Source organism: Budorcas taxicolor, chromosome 18 (genome assembly GCF_023091745.1).
Source record: "Budorcas taxicolor isolate Tak-1 chromosome 18, Takin1.1, whole genome shotgun sequence".
In the NCBI taxonomy this organism is placed as follows: Eukaryota; Metazoa; Chordata; class Mammalia; order Artiodactyla; family Bovidae; genus Budorcas; species Budorcas taxicolor.
Window position 1 is genome coordinate 48,460,506 of NC_068927.1, and position 27,089 is coordinate 48,487,594.

At 38.9% G+C, this 27,089-nt stretch overlaps 1 protein-coding gene and 1 pseudogene across 1 annotated transcript in view; one reads left to right on the forward strand and one right to left on the reverse strand.

The window, feature by feature from the left end:
- Positions 1–27,089, forward strand: part of LOC128063939 (uncharacterized) — a 357,926-nt gene that overhangs the window by 219,293 nt on the left and 111,544 nt on the right. Inside the window, 1 exon segment of the mRNA XM_052656769.1 lies at positions 11,491–12,228. Coding sequence (XP_052512729.1) covers positions 11,491–12,228 — 738 coding nt within the window.
- LOC128063582 (transmembrane protein 126A-like) lies at positions 2,250–2,842 on the reverse strand (annotated as a pseudogene).

The following is a 27,089-nucleotide window of genomic DNA, read 5'->3' on the forward strand; positions in this document are numbered from 1 at the left end:
CGAGGACGCGGTAGCGTCACCTGCCGGAAACACCCGACTGCGCATCTAGCGCGCAGTGTCTGAGACGCCGGGAGAAGGCGACACCCGGGAAGGTCAGGTGCGGATAACTCCGAACCATCCCTCCGCGCCCGCCTCCCAACGGACGTTCCACAACACAACACCTCCCAGAAGGTCCCGCGGCCGGAGTCAACTTCCGGCCAGAAAGTCGCAGGCGCTTCCTGTGTGAGGGAGGGGTTGAGCCAGGTCCTATCGGGTAGCGGAGCCCAAGCGTGCTGAGATACCGCGAATTGCAACTCCGAGACCTGGCTAACCTCTGAATTGAAGGAGCAGTCGTTTCGGGTGGGTCCAGGCAGGGCGCTGAGAGGAATCGGTCGTGGGGACAACTCTGGACCACATTTCCCAGAGGGTCTGTCGGCCTGTCACTCTTCTCGCGGGAACTCGAAATTTCATCACGCCTGGCGGGACCGTTAGATCCGTGAGGCCAGAGATCGTGGGCCCCTGGGGACCTGGTTCAACTGTGCAGGTTCGGACCTCGGGCGACCCGAAAGGTCTAAACTGAAGAGACTAGAGACCGATACGGAGCTTCTGTGCTGGCGGAATGGAGTGAGAAGGGGGTAGGTTATGCGACCCGTATGCAGATATAGGATGCCTGTCATTGTGGAATGGTGACTGTGTGTCCATATGGTGGTACGTGCTCTTAACACCAAGACAGTGGGGTGCCTGCAACCGTGTGAATGTAATTGTGCGACCTGTGGTGAGTTAGCGATTGTGTCTGTGTTACCACGTTTGACTGTGTGTGCGGATGTGCAGTTTGTGTTCTCTTAAGTATGACTGTGCAGAATGTATGGGCTTCCCCGGTGGCGCTAGTGGTAAAGAACCTGCCTACCAATGCAGGAGACTTAAGAGACGCGGGTTCGATTCCTGCGTCAAGAAGATCGTGCGAGGGCATGGCAACTCACTCCAGTATTCTTGCCTGGAGAATCCCATGGACGGAGGAGCATGGCAGGTTACCGGCTATAGGATTGCACAGAGTTGGACACGATTGAAGCGTCTTAGCATCCACGCACGTGCGGAATGTACGAGTCTGATCAGCTGTGCGGTTGTTACTCCAGAGTTCAGTTCTTAGGAAATCTCTGTGAAGTTTGGTTTGATTGGCGTCTTCAACAGCAGTAACTTCAGCTTTCTCCTGAGACACTGGGAATGGACGGGATATCCCATTTTCCTCTGATCTCCTTTACCTGTGTGTATTGAGGGGTGGGGATGATGATGGGGCTGGGCTGGGGCTGACCTGTGACTGACCAGTGTCTAACCATTACTTTCCACTCTCCCAGTTCTACCCTTCTCCAGGTGAGGCTCGAAAGAGAAGGAAAGAATGCGTGATGAACTTCTGCAAGCAGTGTCCAAGGTATGTTGGGATTTCCTCATTGCTTTCTGTCTTCTGAAAGTTAATGCTTAATAAAGGTATATCATTTGATGATAAGTTCCTATGATTTTCCTACTGGAGAAAAGAATAGTTGAGCCTGCTACTGAAGCACAGTAGCTCCCATATACCTAATGTTTACTTATTTCCACTTCTGTTTGTCAAATTTTTTTCTTTTTAAATGCAATATTTATTATGACTTTAAAAGCATGACTATTTTAGAGAGTATAAAAATAGAATTACCAAGAAAAAATAAAATAGGACCACTCAAAAACTAGTGTTAATATTTTTGTGTATTTTCATTGTTTTTCCAAAATCAAATTACACTTCATTTACCATTTTGAGTGATAGTCACTCAGTCATGTGTGACTCTTTGCGACCTCATGGCCTGTAGCCTGCCAGGCTCCTCTGTCTGTGGAATTCTCCAGGCCAAAAAAGTATTCTCCTCTGTCATCAAATGATCTTTGTAAATACAATTTTTCAAAGATACATATTATTTTTTTCATGAATGAGTTTTAGTTGATTCTTCAAATCAATTGTATGAGGCATGAAGTCTTTGCTTTATCTCAGGATCGGGGTGGAGGGCTGGCAGGCAGCTAGAATTTTAGAGTCTCCTTCTAACTAGAAGAAACAAAAATATCTTTATTCACTTATGTTTCAACATGTCTCATCTTGGGGAACTCACCAAATCACAAGGCTATCAATCATGTTATTATTCTTTTTTATTTGAGTTTTAGAGTGTACCCAGGTAGAAGAGTCAGAATAGGGATACTATTTTCTTTCTTTTTTTTTAAATAGTTTTATTTTTGTGTGCAGATTTGCTTAACAGTCACTCAATTTCTAGGCCAGGTTCTGGTAACTGAAGAGCCTTTATAAGTAGTTTATATTGCCTAGACCCGAGGTATGCAGCAAACCCAGTCTGGAGCAAAATGGGAAATAACATCTTTCTAAAGACAGGCTTAGAAATCCTAATCCAGTAATTTAAGATGTTTCCTTTCTCCGGTAGCAGGGCTGAATTATACCTAGCTGCTAGGCCACCATTCACAGAGATAGCCAAGAAAACAGGGTACAGGCCACTGAAAACAAGACCAACCAATCCGCCTCATGTTACAGTGCAGGTTTCACAATGCAGATCACCTGTATTCAAAGGTAAATTTACAAAACCTTTGTAAGATATATTTGCTGTCAAAAATGGGATCACTGCCCTTGGTAAGCCAGCAGCTATAGGAGCCTGCGTCACATGTAAGATGCGTGGAAAAAGACTATTTGCTATTAGGCCACAGAGAGCAGCATTAAGTCCAGCATATGTTGATCCATTTCAAGCAGATTCGTTTCTGCTTCTGGGAGTTGGTTAATTTTTCTGGCTGTGATATCAGTTAAGTTCTTCTTGATGATAGTACCATCTGGTTCATGATTTTCCATCTTGAGCCTTATGAGCTCCTCCGTGCAGACACAGCCTCCGCGGGTCTCCTCTCGCCCCGCGAGGGCTCACGCCACGCTCCCCTCGAGTCGCCCGGGCGTGGCCATTTTGGGCGCTATGTGGCTGGCCCCAGGGATACTATTTTCTCAAGGTATAAATTTGGAGCTGAAATTCAGTTCTCATGGAACTAAATGTAGAACTCTCAATTTTAAGAATGTGTGTTTGGTACAGAGGCAAAGAAAATCAGGATGAGAATCAGTCTTCTCAAATAAGCTTAAGGCCTTTCTACCTGAATTTCTTCAGAAAGAGTTGAGTCCTTCCAATCCATTCTCCTGTGCCAAAGCCCAAACAGAGCATCTGGTTCCCCTCTCCCGTCAACCTCTAATTACACTCACCAGCTCTATATTGAAGATATTGCCCAATATTAATATTAATATTCTAGGGAGGTAGTAGTATACTGCAGTGGGGAATAAATTGAAATTTGTTTTCAGAAGCTAACCTAATGTTTGATCTGGAAATATCTGAAACATTCCCAGTAAAATCAGAGAAAGACAAGGGTACACACCATTACCAATGTTATTTAACATTGTTCTGTAGGCATTAACCAAAGCACTTAAACAAAAGGAAAAGTTAGGTTAAAAATTAGAAAAGAGGGTGTAAGATGATTACTTTTCGCAGATGACATGACTGTGTACCTGGAAAACCAAATCAACTTATAACCAACACTCTGAAATAAGCAGTACTTCATAGGAAGCAAGGAAAAGAATATTTTTTTTTTCCCAAATTTCCACTCTCAACTCTATGGCTAATTTTTTTGTTGCCCTGGATAAAAGCTTGTGCAGTCCCTGTAATTGTTTTGATCACTCTTCGGTATTTTTTGGTTATTTTCAGTCACAAGATCAGTCTTATTTTAGGAATTACACTCTCTGGTTGAGTGTGCTGCTGCTGCTGCAAAGTCACTTCAGTCGTGTCCAACTCTGTGCGAGCCCATAGACAGCAGCAATAATGTGCAAATTTTATTTAAAGCCTGTTCTCTGATCTCAGGCTTACTTCAGGCTAGAAGCTTGCATTGTGAAAAGGAAGACATATGGTCCTAAGCTGCTTTGTTTCTTTAACCTGAACTCCTTTCTTTGCTCCGTAGTCCATTTCTTTCCCATAGTCCTTTATCCTCCTATTCCTAGGTATTACTGTCTGGATCTGCTCCCAGATATTATCCTGGGCCTTGCCTTTTACAATTATACTGGACTTCATTCACCATTCTCATGTTAGTTTCCTAGCTTCTGAATATAATACCTTTCATTTGCTTGTTCTCTAGTTTTGATGGAACACATATGCCAGTACCTTCCCAAGAAAAGCTGGACAGGAAAAAATTTAACGTTCATTCTCTATGAATCTAGAATTGTCTTGAGCTAATCTTCATACTAGCTTGCTATTTAATCTTGCTTTGTATATAATCTTCATATTAACTTTGAGTATTGAATTCTCTGCCAAAATTCGTTGTCCTTTGTAATATTAAAGGAATTAGAGACTTCCCTAATTTTCTAGTGGCTAAGACTCTGCACTCGCAAAACAGGGGACCCAGGTTCGATCCCTGGTCAGGGAACTAGATCCCACATGCAGTTAATTAATTAATTAAAAAATAAAGGGATCATTTCATTTTCTTATTCTATAATAGTGCTGTTGAGTCATCCATTGCCATTCTGATTTCTGAAAATTTTTAATGTGATCCACAGAAGGTTTTAAAAAGTCTGTTTTTCCCTGATATTCTGAAATTTTACTCCAAAATATAAAGTATTTTTTTTAAGTCTATCACATTTCCCCCTCTTTTAGGGCTTAAAGGGAACATGGGAAGGGACTCTTATTTATGCAGACTTTACGGTGGCCAGGCACTGAGCTGCAGGCTTGCTATTTCATCTCATTGGAAAAGTCCACTCTATTTGCACACTCCTAGACAGATCCCTCTGTACATAGCAGAAATGGCTTGGCTGATGTAATAGGGTCCAGCTCCTTCAATTAGCTTCATAATCTGTCCTTTTCTGTAGAGCTCTCTACCGTCTCATCTACTCCCATCATTTTCTTCTCTCCTTCCATTGTGAAAGCATGTGTGTCATTTTCAGGGGTCAATGATGTTCAGGGACGTGTCTGTAAACTTCTCTCAGGAGGAATGGGAATGCCTGGACTCTGGTCAGATGAATTTATACAAAGAAGTGATGTTGGAGAATTTCAGCAACCTGGTTTCAGTGGGTAAGGATGACTGTCGCCCCAATTCAGAGTCTGCTCTTGGGAATGTCTCCTTTCTCCACTGTGATTTACTCATTCCAGGTAACCAGCTAAATTCCTGCTCTCTGTCCCCCAAGGACTGGTTGAGTTGGAATGGAATGGAAGAGCTGGAAATGGGCAGCTCTATTGGGATATGGCTGAAGCTTCATCTTCATCTTTTCTCTGGTCCTTCCAGTAGTGGCATCTCTCTTGATCACCAAAGGACTGGATCTGATTTCTGGGACACCAACAGCATAACCATGTCCCATGTCTTTTCTTGTGATCAGGACTTTCCAGTTCTAAACCGGCTGTGATCTCCTTATTGGAACAAGGAAAAGAGCCCTGGATGATTGACAGAGAACTGACCAGAGGCCTTTGTTCAGGTAAGCGAGAGATGATAGTGCAGGAATAGAGCCTGAGGAGATATTTCCTGTAAGATGTTATCAGGAAACTCCCTTCAAAAACCCAAGGCCTCTTCCATAAAAGATATATCTTGTTTTTTTTCCTCTTATACTTTTTTTTCTGTCCAATGTAGCAAGTATTAATGCCTTCCTTCTTCATTTCCAAGGCAGTTATTCTACCCACTTTTTAGATTTCATTCCTTCATAGGATATGCTGCATTTAGACTTATGTAACAGTAGATATTCCCACCCTAAGAAGTGTGTGTGTGTGTCTGTGTGTGTGTTTGTATTTTCTCTTCCAATACTGGTTTTCATTTTATCTACTTTCCAGAAAATTACTAGCTGTAATTTTCAGAGCCCTTTCCCAATCACTCCCCTCTTTGTCCTCCCCAAAAATACATACTATCTTGACTTCTAACTCTATGAAGTAATTTTTGCCTGTTTCTGAATTGCATGTAAGTGGAATCATACAGTACTTATGCTTTTTTTTTTTTTCTCAACTTTATGGGATACATCATCCATGTTATTGCATATCAGTTCAGTTCAGTTGCTCAGCTGTGTCTGACTCTTTGCAGTCCCATGGACTGCAGCACACCAGGCTTCTCTGTCCATCACCAACTCCCAGAGCTTGCTTGTGCTTGTCCATTAAGTCAGTGATGCCATCCAACCATCTCATCCTCTATCGTCCCCTTCTCCTCCTGCCTTCAATCTTTCCCAGCGTCAGGGTCTTTTCAGATGAGTCAGTTCTTTGCCTCAGGTGGCCAAAGTATTGGAGTTTCAGCTTCAGCATCAGTCCTTCCAATGAATAGTCAGGACTGATTTCCTTTAGGATGGACTGGTTGGATCTCCTTGCAGTCCAAGGGACTCAAGAGTCTTCTCCAACACCACAGTTCAAAAGCATCAGTTCTTTGGCGCTCAGCTTTCTTTATAGCCCAACTCTCACATCCATGCATGACTACTGGAAAAACCATAGCTTTGACTAGACGGACCTTTTTTGGCAAAGTAATGTCTCTGCTTTTTAATATGCTGTCTAGCTTGATCATAACTTTTCTTCCAAGGAGCAAGCATCTTTTAATTTCATGGCTGCAGTCACCATCTGCAGTGATTTTGGAGCCCCAAAAAATAAAGTCTGTCACTGTTTCCGTTGTTTCCCCATCTATTTGCCATGAAGTGATGGGACCAGATGCCATGATCTTAGTTTTCTGAATGTTGAGTTTTAAGTCAACTTTTTCACTCTCCACTTTCACTTTCATCAAGAGGCTCTTTAGTTCTTCGCTTTCTGCCATAAGGGTGGTGTCATTTATGTATCTGAGGTTATTGACATTTCTCCCAGCAATCTTGATTCCAGCTTGTATTTCATCTAGCCCGGAATTTCTCATGGTGTACTTTGCATATAAGTTAAATAAGCAGGGTGATAATATACATGCATTTATTGCATATAGCTAATGTTGGTTCATTCTCAGTGCTATGTGGTATTCCATTCTATGGATATATTTTATATTATTTATTCTGTATTGCTAATTATTATAAATTAAGTGTCCTTTCTACTATTGACTGTTGGGTTGTTTTCGAGTTTTTAGCTGCTTTACATAATGCTGCTGTGAACATCTGTGTACATATATTTTGGTGCATATATATACACATTTCTTTTTGGTGTATACACAGGAATGGAGTTACTAGGTAATAGGATATGTGTTGGTTCAGTTTTAATAATGCCAGTTTTCTGAAGTGGTTATGCCAATTTATATTTCCAGTAGCAGTATGAATGTTGCTATTGCTCTGCATTCTTGGCAGTTCTTGATATTGCTAGACCTTTTAATGTTAGCCATCCTGTGGTATGTTTATGTGCATGTGTGTGTGTTCCGTGACTTGCCCATTTAAGTTTCTTGGTTCTGATCATTGGGTTGTCTTTCTTTCTCTTAGCGATTTAAAGGAGCTCTTGTATATTCTGAATATGAGCCTTTGTAAATATCTACCTCTATCACTTACTTTTTTATTCTCTTAAGTGTTGTCTTTTGATGTTATTAATTTTAAGAAGACAAGCTTACCTATCTTTTCCTTTATAGCTGTTGCTTTTTGTGTTTTGTGTAGGATTCATTGCCTACTCCAAAATCATGAAGATACTTCCTGTGTTATATTCTAGTAGCTTTGTTGCTTTACCTCTTACATTTAGATCTCCAGCTCCTTGGAGCTGATATTTGATGTCGTATGAGGTAGGAGTCAAATTTCATTTTTTCCCCCCATGTGAATATGCAGTTGACCCAGCAAGGTCTACTGGAAAGACTTTCTCTCTATATAAGGCTACTTTGCCATAAATCACGTGTTGCCATACTATAAATCTGTCTCTGGACTTTATTATGTTCCATTTGCTTGACTACCTTTGTCTGAATACCATATTACAATGGTACTATAGCATTTTCAAAAACTTACTCACTGTTCTGTGTTATTGACATTGTTTCCTCTATTCTTTTCCATGAGCACCTGTATTTTTCAAAATTTCTTTTATAACTATAGTCCACATGTCCTACTGACATTGCCTCCTTTCCAGTACTTTTAATGTATATTAGATAAAAAAGTGTTTATTAGACATACTTAACAGGGCATTACACTCTAGTTTTGAAGCTTTTGTTTTTCGTTTTTTCCTTTAAATGCTATTTAAGTCAGTAAAGAAATAAAACCCCAAAAGTACAAACCATAAAGCAAAATCATGAACTGAAAATACATCAAAATTAAGAATTCCTGTTAAGTGAAGGACACAATAGATAAATTTAATGCAGAGTAGTTTGGAAGATAGTTGCTAATTAATAGGAAGAAGTTAGTGACCCAATAAAAATACTGATAATGGTTAACGAGGTTAAAATGCTAATTAATAAGCCTTTCAGATATTGACACTTAATAATTACAAATGCAAATGATGACAATAATGAAATATCACTTTTCACTTACTATACATGGAAAAGTAGGAAGCTGGATAATGACAGCTGTGAGTGGGGACATAGAAATTCTTATGCATTCTTGGTAAAAGTATAAAATGGTATTGCCTTTCTCATCTGTTACTACTTAAACTGGTATACATATGCCCCACTTTTGAGTATATATCTACAATTGAAAATCATACAAAAGGGTAAATACTTAATGTCTTTCCAGTGCCATACCAGTGTATTTTTCATGTTCATTTGAGGATTATTTAATTATTGGGGAAATGTACCTTTGTTTCACTTATTATTTACTACTCATTAGGGACCAAGTTCTCTTAAAATTAGATGTTAAATTTTAAAAGATTGGTAAGTTGCAAATGATTTGTCTAGTGGAAAAGGTAGCCTGGTAGGAATAGGATAATATCTTGTTATCTTATTCTTATCTAATAGGATTATCCTATTATCTTAGATTTTTATCCTTTTTCCTGTTAATGTGGCTGATCACCATCTGCTTTTATGCTTGCTTCTGAACATCCTGGGCTTGAAATAAAGATATTGTACTACTGCACTCTATAGTACTGTACAGTAAAATATACAAAAGCACAACCACTTGTAGAGGATGCACACACGTGACAGTGTACACCAGACACGTGAGTTATGTGATTGGACATGTGAAAGGTGTACTTTTGCATTTTTGAAAGTTTGCAACTTGAATGTTCGTCTGTAAGGGGCTTACTCTATTGTTTTCTCCATTCAGCCATTCTCTTTTGATTTGAGAGTTTAATCCATTTACATTTAAAGTTATTGTTAATAAGTAATAACTTACTATTGCTATTTTATTATTTTCTGTCCTTGTAGTTCTTTTGTCCCTCTTTCCCTCCCTTGCTGCCTTCATTTTCTTTCTTTATTTGTATTAATATGCTTTAAATCCTTTATTTTTCTTTCATTTATCTTCTATACGGTGTTTTCTTTGTAGTTATCATGGGGCTTTCAGAAATATGAAAGTATGTTTTATGCTGATAATAGTCACATACAAAAATAATTTTACTTCTTCTTATCCACTCTTTGTGCTATTGACCTTGTACCCATCTGGTACATAGATTAGTTCACCAACCAGGAAGCTTCCTCCAATCCTTCCAAGTATTTTACTGGAGTGTCATTATTTAGGCAAGTGTGACCAGCCCCATCCCTTGAAACAAAGGATCCACTGTGAACCATCTCTTTATCATAAAGTCAGATATGATCGAAAGACCCTTGTTGTGAATAATGAAAGATAGTCCAGTGGTTTTTGAAGCTCTGCCAGCAACTGGAAACAAAGACTAGATACATTTTTTTTTTTAATATCACAAGTATGTATATTTTCTGTTAATTCTTTCTTCCCAGTTCAGTACCAATGTCCCTGCCTATGCTGGATGTTCCTGACTCCAGATTTTCTCTGGTTCCATTTTTCTAGATTTTCAGTTTTCTTTGAGAATGGAAAACTATAATCATCCTTTCCTGCAGGATGGGGAGGAGATACACTCTTTGAATTCATCCTTCAGCTTTTACTCTGCTCTGCACTCTGCTATTAGAAGTGCCTGATGCCTCCAGTTCTTATGTATTTGAAGGGATTTGCACCAAGAATCAATACTGTGGAATTCACCCACCGGGGCTTGTTTGGTATTCTCTGGTCTGCAGTCACTTATCACACATCAGTTGACTTTTCAGTTTCCAAGTTCTGTTTCTTCTCCAGTATCTTTTATCCTCATGGGGTTTTCCTTGCCCCTTGTTAAGCTTTTAGTGTAGTTTTCTTGTGGATTCATGGAAAGCATTGATAAACTTATACCTACAGTCTGCCATTTTTAACAGAAATTATGCCCCCTTTTTAAAAAATACAGTTGTCCTCATTAAGTCACAAATTCTATATTTATGACTTCATTTACTCACTGAAATTTATTTGTAAATCTCAAATCGGTACTTACAATGTTTTCATGGTCACGAGCAGATATAATGCAGAGTGGCGGAAAATCCTCTTTTCTCACAGAGACTATTTCATTCTTATTCTCTTCTTTCTCACACGCAAGCTGCCTTCCTTTTTAGTGACTGCCATGGCTTGAAGATTCCATTTCTCTCTCCCAGCATCAGCATCACAGAATTTGAAGGCAAACTATTTTCACTGCATCCCCAACATGTACCAGGCTCTATTCACAGAAGTGATTTACCTGTCTACCATTCTCACCAGTTTCATTCAGCACCCTAGACTTGCTGTGGGCTGTCCCCCAATGTGAATTTGCCAATAGTATACCCTTTGCTTAAAGTCACTAACCCTCCACTATCCCCATTTATACATTTCAATACATTTATTCCTCAGTAGTCCTGAAAGCATAGACAGTTATCCACAAATTACAAGACATAGTATGGTGCTCTGTGAGTATGTGCTTATATAAATGTATATATGCTTAGAATCACTATGTAATGTGGAGGATAGCCCTGAGTAGTGTGGACTCACTGAAGTTGCAGGTGATTCTGATCTCCACCAGGGTCTCTTCAGCTTCCTCTCTTGCCTCTCCTTAATGTCTGTGCTTTTCTTACCAATGTTACAAATTGCTTAGCCATGTTTAAGAACTATCTAACTGTTTACTTTCCCAAATATTATTTTCAGTTTAATCTTTGCATTTTTCAGATGTTTAACCTTTCCCAGAATAAGAAAAATAAGCATATGCTTTTCTGTTTTCTTTCAGATCTAGAATCCATGTGTGAGACCAAGTTCAGTTTAATCTTTGCATTTTTCAGATGTTTAACCTTTCCCAGAATAAGAAAAATATGCATATGCCTTTCCGTTTTCTTTCAGATCTGGAATCCATGTGTGAGACCAAGTTATTATCTCTAAAGAAGAGACATTTTAGTCAAGTAATATTTACCCATGAAGACCTACCCACTTTTTTTCAGCCTACATTTCTCATTCCACATCAAAAAACTATTAATGAAGAGAAATCTTGTGAATGTAAAATATGTGGAAAGGCCTTTAATCAAAACTCACAGTTTATTCAACATCAAAGAATTCATTCTGCTGAAAAAAACTATGAATGTAAGGACTGTGGGAAATCCTTTAGTCGTGGCTCACTTGTTACTCGACATCAGAGGATTCACACTGGTGAAAAACCCTATGAATGTAAAGAATGTGGCAAGGCTTTTAGTTGTAGTTCGTATTTTTCTCAACATCAGAGGATTCACACTGGTGAGAAACCCTATGAATGTAAGGAATGTGGAAAGACCTTTAATTATTGCTCAAACCTTAATGATCATCAGAGAATTCACACTGGTGAAAAACCCTATGAATGTAAAGTATGTGGAAAAGCCTTTACTAAGAGTTCACAACTTTTTCCACACCTGAGAATTCATACTGGTGAGAAACCTTATGAATGTAAGGAATGTGGGAAAGCCTTTACTCAACATTCAAGGCTTATTCAGCATCACAGAATGCACACTGGTGAGAAACCTTATGAGTGTAAGGAATGTGGGAAGGCCTTTAGTAGTGCCTCAACACTTACTAACCATCACAGAATTCACACTGGCAAGAAACTCTATGAATGTAAAGAATGTGGAAAGGCCTTTATTCAGAGCTCAGAACTTATTCAACATCAGAGAATCCATACAGGTGAAAAACCATATGAATGTAATGAGTGTGGAAAGGCTTTTAATAAAGGCTCAAACCTTACTCGTCATCAAAGAATTCACACTGGTGAGAAACCTTATGACTGTAAAGAATGTGGAAAGTCCTTTGGTAGTCGCTCTGACCTCATCCGCCATGAAGGAACTCATAATGGATAAGTGATAGTTCCTTTTGATAAATTTGATAGTAATATTTTTAAAACAATTGATGAAAAAAAAAAAAAAGCAAGGGGAAAAAACTGAAGGTTTTTCTGTGTAATAGTTTCCTAGGGTTGCTATAATGAAGTACCAAGTACCACAAAACAAGGTAGCTTAAAACAACAGAACTTATTCTCATAGTTTTTGAGACTTGAAACCCAAAATCAAAGTTGTTGGCAAGTTTGGTTCCTTCCAGGGACTCAGGAAGAATCTGTTCCACACCCAACTAGCTTCTTATAGCAGCAATTTTTGACATGCCTGGGCTTATAGAAGCATTGCTGCTATCTCTCCCTCCATCTTCACACTACGTTCTCTGTGTGTCTCGCATCTGTTCTGTAATAGAGACACAGGTCATATTGGATTAGGGCTCACCATAAGGACCTCATCTTAACTAGATTTTATCTGCAGAGACCTTATTTCCAGGTACTATCACATTAACATACCAGCGGTTTGGACTTCCAACATAGTTCAACCCATTACACTGTTAACACTATTTTTTCTAATGTGTTTGTAAATTTTATATATAACATTAATCAAATGTATTTAATAATGTGAATTAATTAATAATGTGAATTTAAAAATTCAAGGTCTAAATTAAACCCCCTTTTCCCTCAAAAAATTCTGTCCCCAAAATTCTGTGTTTTAGGACCATCTTTTCTATTTCTGTGGCCTACATCATACTACACTGTAAGTTGTGTTGCATAGGCTATCTTTGAATTCATGGTGGAATTATAAATTTGTATTTGAAGAAAGCTCTATTCTTTTTTCCTTTTGCTAAGTTAGTATTTTCATGTTGTTAAAAAAAGACAGAGGGCATAAAGAAATAAAGATTTATAAGCCTGTGAAACAGAAATGACTGCTTTCAAATTATCATAGTATATCCTTGCAGGCTTTATTTCATGTAATCATGACATACACGTTGTATGTATGGTACATGTTGTACCATAACCTTTTATCACGCTACTGTTTACAGATGTTTATGTATTATTATTTTTAATGGTGTCATAATCTTTTCTGTGGTTGACTCTCATTTTGCTAAATAACTACTGATAAATATTTTGGTGCCTGTTTAAACTTTTGCAGTTACAGAAGTTGCTTTCTAAATGCAACTTTAGTACTTTTTTTGCTTGAAATTTCAAAACATTTAATTTCAATGTTGAAATAACTAATGAATATTTTCTGCCTGTAAAAAATTGCCAGTAATCCCAAATACCCTCATAATCACTATTACGAATTTATTTTTATCCGTTGAAACTTTTTAAAAAAGTTTTTTACATGCATGTGCACATACAACCAAATACGTAATCAGTTTAGAAAAAGTGTTGCTTTATACTTTTTTTTGTATAATTACTAATGATGGTTATGTTGGATTGTTGTAAGGATTTAATTCATTTGAGTTAAGTGAAAAATGGGAGTCTTACTAACATATAGTAAGAATGTAGCTGGTAGTTATCCAAAATTAACATTAATATTTTCAACATTATTTATGGAAAGGACTTTAACCATGTTTCATCATAATTTATATCAAAGAATTTATAATGAAAAAAGGACCTATGGCTGTAATGTTTGCAAAAAAGCATCTTAGCAGCACTTACTCCTTATTCAACATAAAGTTTAAAAAGAAAAATAAAACACTAAGAAAACTCAGAGACAAAGAATGGGTGAATAAGCCTACATTAACACCTTGTACTTCATGCTGCACAATTATCTCATACCCAGCAAAAAACTTATTTATCAAGAATAGTTGAAAACCCATTTGTCAAAAACGAGACATGAAATATTAAGTTAATAATCACTTCCTTCTCAGAAAACCTGTAGATCATATTCTTTTCCAGAATGGGAAAAAATTAAAATATAGACAACAATATCTAAATATTGACAATGCTCCTTCAAATGTTGGGGCTTCTCTGGTGGCTCAGTGGTAAAGAATCCACCTGCCAAGCAGGAGACGTGGATTTAATCCCTGGGTTGAGAAGATTCCCTGGAGAAGGAAATGGCAACCCACTCCAGTATTCTTGCCTGGGAAATCCTATGGACACAAGAGCCTGGCTGGCTACAATCCGTGAGGTAGCAAAGATCAGACACAATCGAGTGACTAAGCACACACACACAAGCATACAAGCACATTATGTAGGAAAACTTTTGAGGGTTGGCAGGCAACTAGATCTGTATTTAGATTAGAATGTATAGACTGGGACTTCCCTGGTGGTCCAGTGGTTGAGAGTCCACTTGCCAGTGCAGGGGAAAAGGGTTTTATCTTTGGCCCAGAGTCGGACATGACTGAAGCGACTTAGTGGCAGCAGCAGATTTCATAGGCTGCAGGGCAATTAAGCCAGTGCGGCACAACTAGTGAAGCCTGTGCACCCTAGAGCCTGTGCTCTGAAACGAGAGAAGCCACTGGAATGAGAAGCCTAAGCATGGCAACTAGAGTAGCCCCTGCTCCCTGTAATAAAAGAAAGACCCCTGCAGCAACGAAGACCCAGCGCAGCCATGTGCCCTGCTTGTGTGCTTAGTCACTCAGTCGTGTCCGATAGTTTGCGACCCCGTGGACTGTAGCCCACCAGGCTCCTCTGTCTATGGGGATTTTCCAGGCAAGAATACTGGAGTGGGTTTCCATGCCCTCCTCCAGGGGATCTTCCCAACCCAGGGATCGAACCTAGGTCTCCTACGTTGCAGGCAGATTCTTTACTGTATGAGCCACCAGGGAAGCCCAGTGCAGCCATACATACATTTAAAAAAATTTTTAATGTATTGGCTTGCTGATAATATCAGGAAATCACTAATAAATGAACTAAATATATAAGACAAAATGTCAGAATAATGAAAGCAAACTAAATTCAAACGTAGAAGAAAAGACTTCCCTGGTGGTCCAGTGGTTGCCATGCCAATCTTCCAATGCAGGGGATGAAGGTTTGATCCTTGGTTGGGGGACTAAGATCCCACATACCTCTTGGTGAGGAAAAAATTAGAGATTGTCAAGAGAATGAGAAGACAATTCATAGGATGGTATAAAATGTCTACAAATCATATATCTGATAGATTAATATCTAGAATATATAAAGAATTCCAAAAGCAATATAAAAAACAGGGGTTTCCCTGGCGGTTCAGTGGTAAAGAATCCGACTGCCAATGCATGAGATACAGGTTAGATCCCTAAGCCAGGAGAATCCCACATGCCTCGAAGCAGCTAAGCCTGTGTACCACAACTATTGAGCCTGTGCCCTAGATCGTGGGAGCTACAACTACTGAGGCCTGCTCCTTAAAGCCTGTGCTCTGCAACAAGAGAAGCCACTGTGATGAGAGGCCCAAACAATGAAACTAGAGAGTAACCCCAACACTACAACTAGCAAAAAGCCCAAGCAGCAACAAACACCCAGAACAGCCAAAAATTAATTTTTAAAAAACCTGATTAAAAAATGGGCAAACGTCATGAATAGACATTTCTCCAAAGATAGTATACAGATGGCCAATGAACAGAAGAAAAGATGCTCAGTCATTCAGTTCAGTTCAGTTCAGTCGCTCAGTCATGTCCAACTCTTTGTGACTCCATGGACTGCAGCACAGCAGGCTTCCCTGTCCATCACCAACTCCTGGAGTTTACTCAAACTCATGTCCATTGAGTCAGTGATGCCATCCAACCATCTCATCCTCTGTCGTCCCCTTCTCCTCCTGCCTTCAATTTTTCCCAGCATCAGGGTCTTTTCAAATGAGTCAGTTCTTTGCATCAGGTGGCCAAAGTATTGGAGTTTCAGCTTCAGCATCAGTCCTTCCAATGAATAGTCAGGACTGATTTCCTTTAGGATGGACTGGTTGGATCTCCCTGGAGTCCAAGGGACTCTCAAGAGTCTTCTCCAACACCACAGTTCAACAGCATCAATTCTTCGGCGCTCAGCTTTCTTTATAGTCCAACTCTCACATCCATACATGACTGCTGGAAAAACCATACCTTTGACTAGACAATTTGTTGGCAAAGTAATATCTCTGCTTTTTAATATGTTGTCTAGGTTGGTCATAACTTTTCTTCCAAGGAGCAAATGTCTTTTAATTTCATGGCTACAGTCACCATCTGCAGTGATTTTGGAGCCCCCCAAAATAAAGTCTGCCACTGTTTCCACTGTTTCCCCATCTACTTGCCATGAAGTGATGGGACCAGATGCCATGATCTTCGTTTTCTGAATGTTGAGTTTAAGTCAACTTTTTCACTCTCCACTTTCATCAAGAGGCTCTTTAGTTCTTCTTCACTTTCTGCCATAGGGTGGTGTCATCTTCATATCTGAGGTTGATATTTCTCCCAGCAATCTTGATTCCAGCTTGTTCTTCAGCCCAGCGTTTCTCATGATGTACTCTGCATATAAGTTAAATAAGCAGGGTGACAATATACAGCCTTGACGTACTCCTTTCCCTATTTGGAACCAGTCCGTTGTTCCATGCCCAGTTCTCACTGTTGATTCCTGAGCTGCATACAGATTTCTCAAGAGACAAGTCAGGTGGTCTGGCATTCCCATCTCTTTAAGAAGTTTCCACAGTTTGTTGTGATCCACACAGTCAAAGGCTTTGGCATAGTCAATAAGGCAGAAGTAGATGTTTTTCTGGTACTCTCTTGCTTTGGCATTGCTTGCTATCCCCAATACCAAGAACAGTGCCTGGTTCATGGAAAGCACTCTGTATGCACTTGAGGTAAATGGATATATTACTTCTATTTAGAGTTCAAGAACTCTCAGGAAGGGACTTCCCTGGCAGTCCAGTGGTTAAGACTTTGAGTTTCTACTGCAGGGGGCTGAGTTTGACTCCTGGTTGGGGATCTAAGATCCCACATGTCCTGTGGTGCAGCCAAGGGGAAAAAAAAAATTTTTTTTTTAAGACTCATCAAGCATATCCAGAATACATGGCTCACTCAGCCTTGTTCCAGCACAGTCACCTTCCTGACTCTTTCCTACTTTCAAACTTATTTCTCTGGTGAGGTGGGTAGGTTCTAAGCTGCCTGCAGTGACCACTACCTCCTGAAAAATCTGGAAGGAGGAATTCCTCTTGTTAGGCAAGCGTATACTCCTTGGTTCTGTCTTGTCACAAGAAAGATTTGGAGTGATGGACATTAAAGCCCTCGGTGTGTCACAGGTCTCGGGTCTTGGATAGACTGTGTTATAGCTCTCAGGTCTCAAACGGACTGTGTTATAGCTCTTAGACAAATCAATGTTTCAGCTCTGTGTTACAGCTCTATTTTATTTAGATAATAGCAGGAAAATCCACCCTTGAGGTGTGAGGGCATGTCAACCCAAAGATGCAAAGAGAAGAGCGCCCCAGCATGTGGGAGAGAGAAAGAGGGAGCGCGCTTTGGCTCCTCTTTTTATGTTTTTTCCTCCCCCCACCCCGGGCCTGCCCTATGTAAATTGGGTTAGCCAGGAGTGTTGTTTGTTCTACCTGAAGTCCTCATTCCGGTCCTCGGACCTTCTGTTGACCGTCCTTTGTTCTATTTTCGCGGGCTTTTCCCTTCCTTGTTTTTTAGTCACCGCCATTTTGGACTCCTGTTTTCTGTTCTAACTACCTAACACCCTTATGTAATTTCCTCCTCTTGAATGTGACTGGGAACTGTGACTTGCATCAAACCAATAAAATAACAGCAAAGGATGTCACATGCATGATAATAAAGTGTAACTTCTGTATTGGTGAGTGTGTGCTAAGTCGCTTCAGTCGTGCCCAACTCTTTGCAACCCCGTGGATTGTAGCCCACCAGGCTCCTCTGTCCATGGGGATTCTCCAGCCAAGAATACTGGACTTGCCATGCCTTCCTCCCGATCCAGGGATTGAACTTCCTTCCGACCCGGGGACTCCCAACCCAGGGATTGAACCCTGATAGTGAGAGGGTAACAGACAGAAAAGCCAGGGGTCTCCAAATGAAGGAAATAGGCTACAAGTGTCAGACATTTTTTATCTCTCTCTTAAGCAGCAGGAGGAAACAAACTAGTGATATATATATATGTATTACTCTCTATATATATCTTAAAACATATATATTTTAAGAGATATCTCCTTTTAAATTTGTATAGAGAAGGAAAAAATATGTATATATATCTCACTATATATGTATACATATTTTTTATATATCACTATATATATATACACATATTTTTTTCCCTTCTCTATACAAATTTAAAAGGAGATTTCTCTTAAAATACTGTGTTGCCATAATGACACCTGGTTCCACCTGAAGTTAACTATTCCCAAACCTTGAGTTAACCAATGCATTTTTCTTATGGAAATGTTTGTCTTAAACTATGTTAATATACTATGCATTTACCCCAGACTCTGTCTTCAAGTCGGTTCAGCCTAATGACTCAGAACCCACTTGACAAACCAGTATGTTATACTCAGACATTGTTCCCCTAATCTATGTAAACAAAACTATTTGTATGGTAATCTGTCTTTCTACAAGATTCAAGTCAATCGTTTTATGGCCTGGGATGACTTATCTGGTGCCAAGATTATCCCAAAATACATTTTATGGATGAGGGGCCTGGTGCCATTCTGAGTTTTAAGACATTCTTTTCTTTCATTAACAGACTGCTAGTGACTATATAACATCCAGCTAAAAACAGCAGAGGGGTATTCTTTCCTTCCGGTGTCTATGTCAGAAGCTTTCTCTATCTCCTTTATACTTTAATAAAACTTTATTACACAAAAGTTCTAAGCGATCAAGCCTCGTCTCTGGCCCTGGATTGGATTATTCTCCTCCGGAGGCCAAGAATCCCAGCGTCTTTTCGTGGTTCAGCAACAACCTTTCAATAGTTCAGTTGGTAAAGAATCCACTTGCAATGCAAGAGACCACAGGTCCATTCCTGGGTCAGGAAGATCCACCGGAGAAGGGATAGGCTACCCTACCCACACCAGTATTCTTAGGCTTCTCTTGTGGCTCAACTGGTAAGGAATCCACCTGCAATGTGGGAGACCTGGGTTCGATCCCTGGATTGGGATGATCCACTGGAGAAGGGAAAGGCTACCCACTCCAGTATTCTGGTCTAGAGAATTCCATGGACGTCTATGGGATGCACCCAGCAACTTTCACTTTGACTCCTGCATTGCAGGCAGATTCTTAACCACTAGCGCCACCTGGTGTCTGTATTGGTAGCTGATTCCTTATTTGAGGCAAGCTGCTCTGTTGTGAACTGTACATTGGAGAGACATATGGCAGGGAATAGTGGGTAGACTTTGGCCCACAACCAGCACAAAATGGAGGCCCTCAGTCCAGCAGTTCACATGGAATTGAATTCTGCCAACAACTATGTGATTCTGGAAGCAACTTCTTCCCTAGTTGAGGATTGTGTGGTCAACACCTTGACTGCAGCTCTGTAAGATCTGAACTCGAGGACCCAGCTGAGTCATGTATGTATTGCAGGAAGGGGGACCCTTTCTAGGGCCCAAAACTGGGCTCTTATCTAACACTCGGAAATGAATTGTCTGAGGAGACACATAGGCTGGCAAACCAAGAGATTTTATTGGGAACGGGCACCCAGGCAGAGAGCAGTAGGGTAAGGGAACCCAGAACTGCTCTGCCATGTGGCTCACAGTCTCAGGTTTTATGGTGATGGGATAGTTCCCGGGTTGTCTTTAGCCAGTCATTCTGACTCAGAGTCCTTCCTGGTGGTGCATGCCTTGTTCAGCCAAGATGGATACCAGTGAGAATGGTTGGACATGTGGTATCTCCTTTTGACCTTTCCCAAATTCTTCCGGTTGGTGATGGCTTATTAGTTCCGTGTTCCTTACGAGGACCTCCTGTCGTAAAACAACTCAAGCAAATGGTTACCATGGTGCCTGGCCAGGGTGAGCAGTTTCAGTCAGTGAGTGCTTCCCCTAATACATGGACTCACAGAAACTGTGAGAAAACAAATGAGGGTTGATTTAAGCTAGTAAATTTGTGATAATTTGTTAGGTAGCACTAGATAACTAAAATACTTAGGTGTGTTAGTTGTCTAGAGACCAGGGTTAACAAATGTCATAATTGTTTCTCATTATTATCTGTACTGTGAAGAAGGTGCTTTGTATCAGAGCTAATAATTAGGAATGTGATCCATATCAGAGGTCCGCCCTTGTCTGACCATCAGAATTACTGAAGATGCTCAAAGCCTCTGTCAGAGCTAATCAAACATAATCTCTGGGGCTAATGTGTACACGCGTGCCGAGTTACTTCAGTCGTGTCCAACTCCAGCCGTGTGCAACCCTATATGGACTGTAGCCTGCCAGGCTCCTCTGTCCATGGGATTCTCTAGGCAAGAATACTGGAGTGGGTTGCCATGCCCTCCTCAGGGCTAACGTGTAATTTTTTTTTTTTTAATTATTGAACTTCTCTGGTGGTCTAGTGGTTAAGAATCTGCCTACCAATGGAGGGGACATGGGTTCTATCTTTGGTTCAGGAGGATCCCACATGGCTCAGAGCAACTGAGACTGTGCGCCACTATTACTGAGTCTGTGCTCTAGAGCCTGTGCTCCACAACAAGAGAAGCCACTCAATGAGAAGCCCTCACACAACTAGAAGGTAGTCCCTGCTTGCTGCAACTGTAGAGAAAGCCCGTGCACAGCAATGAAGACCCAGCATAGCTGAAAATAAACAAAATAAAAAACAATAAAAAGAAATTATCTGCAAAGTGTCCTGCCCTAGATATTAACTACAAAGGCAGAAATAGTAGCTTTAGAGTAGGGAAATCTGACAGTGAGCACCCTGACCAAGGTTAACATCACCAGTAAGATTTATCACCATCATGTGCCTGCTGATATGATGAATGGAAGATGCATCTCTTCTGTAGTATTAATGCATAACCCACTGAATCAAACCCAAATGGAGGGATAGTCTACAAGATAACTGGCCAGTATTGTTCAAAAGTGTCTTAAGTCATGAAAAACAAAAGACTGAGGAACTATCATAGACTGGAGGAAACTGAAGAGAAATAACAGGCAATGTGGGATCTGGACTGGATCTTGGACTAGACGAAGAACATCACTGGGAAGGGCTTATAATGGTATAGCAATGTTTCCCTGGTTTTGATCATTGTATTATGATTATATAAAGTATTAACATTAGGGGAAGCTGAGTGAAGACTATTCGGGAACTATTTAGCAATTTTTTTGAAAGTCAAATTATTTCAAAATAAAACCAAAAAAAATCTCTCTACTTGAGTATTTCTTGAAGTATTGCCTTTCGCTCTTTAGATCTACATGTCTTCTTTTACTCTGGTGATATCCCAAAGACTGGATTAGGGGAAAGATAATAGACCAGGCCAGGGTGCCATCTTGTCAGAAAATGAAAACATTTCCCAGGCTTCATGTATTTCAAAACACGTCTTTCCCCTTTATTTTGTTTTTCAAATTACAAAAGTTAATGTTTGTAACAAGTCAAACCTTTAATACAAAGGTATATAAATTAAACAACTATTTCTGTTTCCCACCAGGATAATCAATGTTAATTAACACCTTGTTTTATATCCCTCCACACTTTTCTTTGTCCATATAAACACATGCATGCATATATACACATATAGGTATTTTAATTTTTAAAAATAGATTTTTAAACTTAACAATATACCACAAATATCTCCACAAATGAAAGTTCTACTAACCCTTCACATTTCTTAATCATACATTGGACATATCATATGTGGTTCAGATATTTACATATTTTTTCTTCTGGGCTTTTCCCCCCTAAATCTCCCATTAACCACCTACATCACCCACCTCCCCCCAACCCAATGCATACTCTTCTATACTTTTCTCCATGCATATGAAATCTTACACAAACACATGATACATGTTTATCACTCATAGACACCTAGAAGCATTTTGTAACTGATTTACAGAAACAGAGTCATGTTTTACACTTATTTTTATCTTACTTTTTTCACTCAAGAAAACATTGTGGAATTTCATTCAAGTTCACTAGCATAGTTTTAACCTGTCCACCTTAATGGCTATATATACATCCTATGGAGTGGACATACTATAGTTCCTTCCCTCTTCTAATATCCCTGTCTCCTTGCCTCTCCCAATTTCCAGTATTTATTTTGATGTCAGTGTTTTTTGCCACTAAGAACAGCATCACAATAAATGTAGATGTCTTTTATGTATTGGGGTTTTATTTCTAAGGAAAGATCCCCTAAAGTGAGTACTTTCACTTATAATAGATGTACTTTCAGTTATAATAGATGTCAGATTGTTTCTCAAAAGAGCTGTAAGAATTTATGTTTCTACCAGCAGTAGCTAAGTTCATTCTTTGTTTCTGACAGCAAAAAGCATTCCTGCTCTTTCTTGCCAGCCTGATTGTATACTGTTATCTCATAACTTTAATCTGCATTTCCCAGCAATTACTAAGGCTAAATATTTTTTGATAAGCCCATCAGTCACTTGGATTTGCTCTTCTCTCAACTATATTCTTTGCCATGTTTCGTTACTGGGCTATTTTTTCCTGCAATATGACGAGCACTTTTTCTCTGACTGCAAATATTTTTCCCCCAAGTCATTGTTTATTGGCTGTTGATGGCATCTTTTGCTGTGCAAAAGACTGAGTTTTTCATGTAGTCAAATATTCATTTAGTCAAATATTCATTTCACAGTTTTTGAGTGTCCTGTATTGGTAAAGTTAATCTCCCCCAGTTTCCAGATTGTACATGTAGTCTCCTTTTATTTCAAGGATTTTAGTGTTATTTTAAAATTTTAAATCTTAAGCTCATCTGGAGTTTTTTTCATATGGTTTGTGCTGTTAGCTCAACTTTACTTTCTTCTTGATTAAAAGCCAGTTGTGCCAGAATTTTTTTTTTTTAGATAAACAGTTCCTTTCCCCTATGGTCTGAAACTATATGCTTTCCATATGTGATAAAACTCATACACTGCAGTCTATTCAGTATTTACTATTCTGTTCCATTGATGTATTTATCAGTTCTTTTGCCAATACTACGTTAATTTGCTTAGAATGACTTCATCTTATATTATTACATTGGCATGAAAATTTCTCTTTTATACTTGTCTAGATTCTCAGGCATTTATTTTTCCATATGGAATTTAAGATCATTTCACATAAGTATTTTTTTTAAAAAAGGGAGTTCCTTGGTGGTCTAATGGTAAGGATTCAGTGCTTTCACTGCCATGGCTGGAATTCAATTCCTGGTCAGAGAACTGAAATCCCATAAGCTGCAGGGGGGAAAAGAAAAATCAGTGGGACTTAATGTAATTCCAAAAGAAGTGCATGCAAATTTTAAGACGTTTATGGAGAAAATCTCTTGATTTCTATACCCTGTCTTCTTAGAAAATTACCTTTTTAACTCAAAAAAATCTTAAGTCTCTCCATATATTGATATACAATCCCATCATCAGCAACAGGGAACAGTTTTACCTTTTTTTAAACCTTATTCATAACAATTATTCAATTTTCTTTCTTATCACCTTCACTGGAACTTCCAAGATAATCTTTAGTAAAAACAGATGACAGTGGACATCTATTAAACTATTAAATTCTTGATTTTAAAAAACTGGTTTCAAAATAAATAAATAAAAAATGGTTTCAGCATAACATATACTATAGGGTTTTGGTAAAGAAAATCTAGGTAGTCATCATTGCTTATAATTTAATTTGTATTTTATTAGATTAGAAATGTTTATAAATTTCATTAAATGCCTTATCAGCAACTACTGATAGCCTCTTCTCCCCTAAGTTAATTTTATTGATATGTTTCCCATTACTATTGTATTGGCTCTTCATATCATGATAACTTTTCCTTGGTCATTATATTGTTGTTTAGGTATACTGGTAAATTCTGTTTTCTATTATTCTCATTATAGTTTTTGTTCCTATATTCATGAGTAAGGATGGTCTGGAGTTTCCTGTTTTCCAACTACCTTTATTTGGTTTTGGTGTTAAAACTTGTTCTGGTTTCATAAAATAAATTGGGGAGCATAGTCTATAGGATGAAATATTTTAACTAACACTGGAATTACTCTTTCTTTGAAAGTTAGATAGAACGAATCATGAAATCATCTAGGCATGGAGCATTTTTCAATCATGAACCTTTCACTTTTCCAAATTCTCCAATGGTAACTGTTCCATCAAGTTTTCCACTATGTACTGCAATTTTCATAGCTTGCATTTTGCTAGAATAGCATCTATTTCCTGTTTCAAAAATATGTTGATCTACAGTTGCATAAAATATTTTATCATTCTTTTTTTTTTTTTTTTTTCTTGCCATGCCTTCCAGCTTGTGGGATCTTAGTTCCTCAACCAGGGATTGAACCTGGGCCCCTGGCAGTGAAAGGGTGGAGTCCTAACCACTGTCCCACTGGGGAATTACCCTTATCATTCTTTTAAATACATCTTTATCTTTGATTATATTTTCTCTTTCATTCTGGATTGGGCATTCTTACAGGGAGACAAATCTTGAACAATGTGACCATCTGTTTTCTTATATAAATGACATGGCAGCTCAAAGAGATGGACTTGAATTGGAATGATGAAAACAGTTGGATATCAGTGTCCAGGACACTAGCAGGGAAATGTATAGGGAAGGAAAAAAATCAATGTTGCTGAATTAATCTGGAGGGAAAAAAGAAAGGAATTCTCCTTCATTGGTCTGTGCATGAAATATTTCTCAATTATAAGACTCATAAAAAGTGTCTTTCCTACTAATTTGCTGCAAGGTATTTTCAGCAAGACTAAGAAAACAGGAATAGTGCACAATATATCAGGGCCACACTACTTTCTGTGCGCATGTGCTAAGTTGCTTTAGTCATGTCCGACTCTGCAACCCTAGGGACTGTAGCCTGCCAGGTTCCTCTGTCCAAATCCAGGCAAGAATACTGGAGTGAGTTGCTGTGCACTCCTCCAGGGGATCTTCCTGACCCAAGAATCAGACCCTCGCCCCTTACATCCCCTGCATTGGCAGCCAGATTCTTTACCACTAGTGCCAACACTACTTTCTATTAAGTAATGAATATACTGAGTCATCATTTTGTTCACTGAGTGTTAAGTTGTAAAACTATTCCTTAGCTTTGTCTTTAACATTAAAAAAGGCAAAAAAAAAAGTTTACTTATTTAATAATATATTTACATACTAAAATAATAAAGGCAAAACAGTGCTTTTTTAAAGTTAAAAACGTTTAATAAAGTTTTTGACTAATTTAACAAAAGATATTAAAAACATTATTATTCAGAAAATGGACCAACAACAAATATTATGGCCATTTACATGTATTACAAAAAGACAGAGAAAATATACTGGTTTAATATGTTAAAGCTTTTTTAAAAAATAGTTGGTCATGCTATTATTATTATTGTTGCTGCTTGTATTGTTAAAGGGTTTCTCAGGTGGCTCAGTGGTAAAGAATAAGCCTGCCAATGCAGGAGATGTGCGTTCAATCTCTGGGTTGGGAAGATCTCCTGGAGGAAGAAATGGCAACCCACTCCAGTATTCTTGCATGGAAAATTCCACGGATAGAGGAGTCTTTTGGGCTACAGTCCATGGAGTCACAAAGAGTTGGACACAACCGAGCACGCACACATGTATGTAAAGACACCAAAAGACAATGGTGATATTTAGAGTGAAAAAGTTTGGTGAATGGCATTCTAAATATGTGCTTGATATTCAACTTAAATTCACATTTATAATTCTAAAATATAGTGCTTATTATGTGGGTCACTATGAGACATACCATAATATACTTTTAATTTTCTTCATATATATTTTGTGTTCTGTAATCATTCCATTTATTTTAAACTTTCATAAGCCAAAGTGATCATGTTTATGTTTTAAATATAGAGTATTTTCTATAATCTTTTGTATAAAATTTTCTATCACAATTGGAATATGACTTGCCTTATGATGAAAAACCTGGTCAAAATTCATTAAATATGAGATTTTTCCTAGGGATGAATTCCTCCACATAAAATGAAATAGGATATCTTGCTCAAGGCTTCCCTACTATTTTTAGGTCATTCCTATAAGCATTCTTCCTAGCATGAATTTTCTGATGTCTGCTGAGGTTTGGCTTCTGATAGAATGCTTTGCCACATTCATTGCATCCATAGGGTTTTTCTCCTGTATGAGTTCTCCAATGTTTATTGAGGCATGACTTTTGACTGAAAGATTTTCCACATTCTCTACAACGATAGGGTCTTTCTCCTGTGTGTATTTTTTGATGTACATTGAGGTATGACTTCTCACCAAATGACTTCCCACATTCATTGCACACAAAGGGTCTCTCTCCTGTATGTGTCCTCTGATGTTCTCTGCGGTGTGACTTCTGGGTGAAGGCTTTTCCACAAAAAAAACATTCAAAGGGTCTAATACCAGTGTGTATTCTCTGGTGTTTAATGAGGGTTGACTTATGTGAAAAGGCTTTTCCACAGTCAGTACATCCATATGGCTTCTCCCCAGTGTGACTTCTTTGATGCCTAATGAATTCAGACTTGTAGCAGAAGGCTTTTCCACATTCAGAACAGACGTGGGGTTTCTCTGTAGGTGGAATCCTCTTACGTTTATACACAAGAGAGTTGGTTGCTGGGGGTTTATACATAAGTGCTGGGCTATGGCTGAAAGCTTTTTCACAGTGACTGCATTCCCAGAATTTTTCTTCATTTTGTCTTCTGTCATGCTCTGTATGTTGTAACAGTTTTCCATATCCATAGCACTCATCTTGCTTTTTTGAGTAGTTTTTCTTAAAACCATTTAAGTCTAAATTATTGTTCACACTCTTTCCACAAGAGTCCCAGTTATTGGAGCTTTGAATTGAAGGAAAAAGGTCAGTGCTCAGATGTGATATTTTCCCACACTTATCACATTCATGGCTTCTTT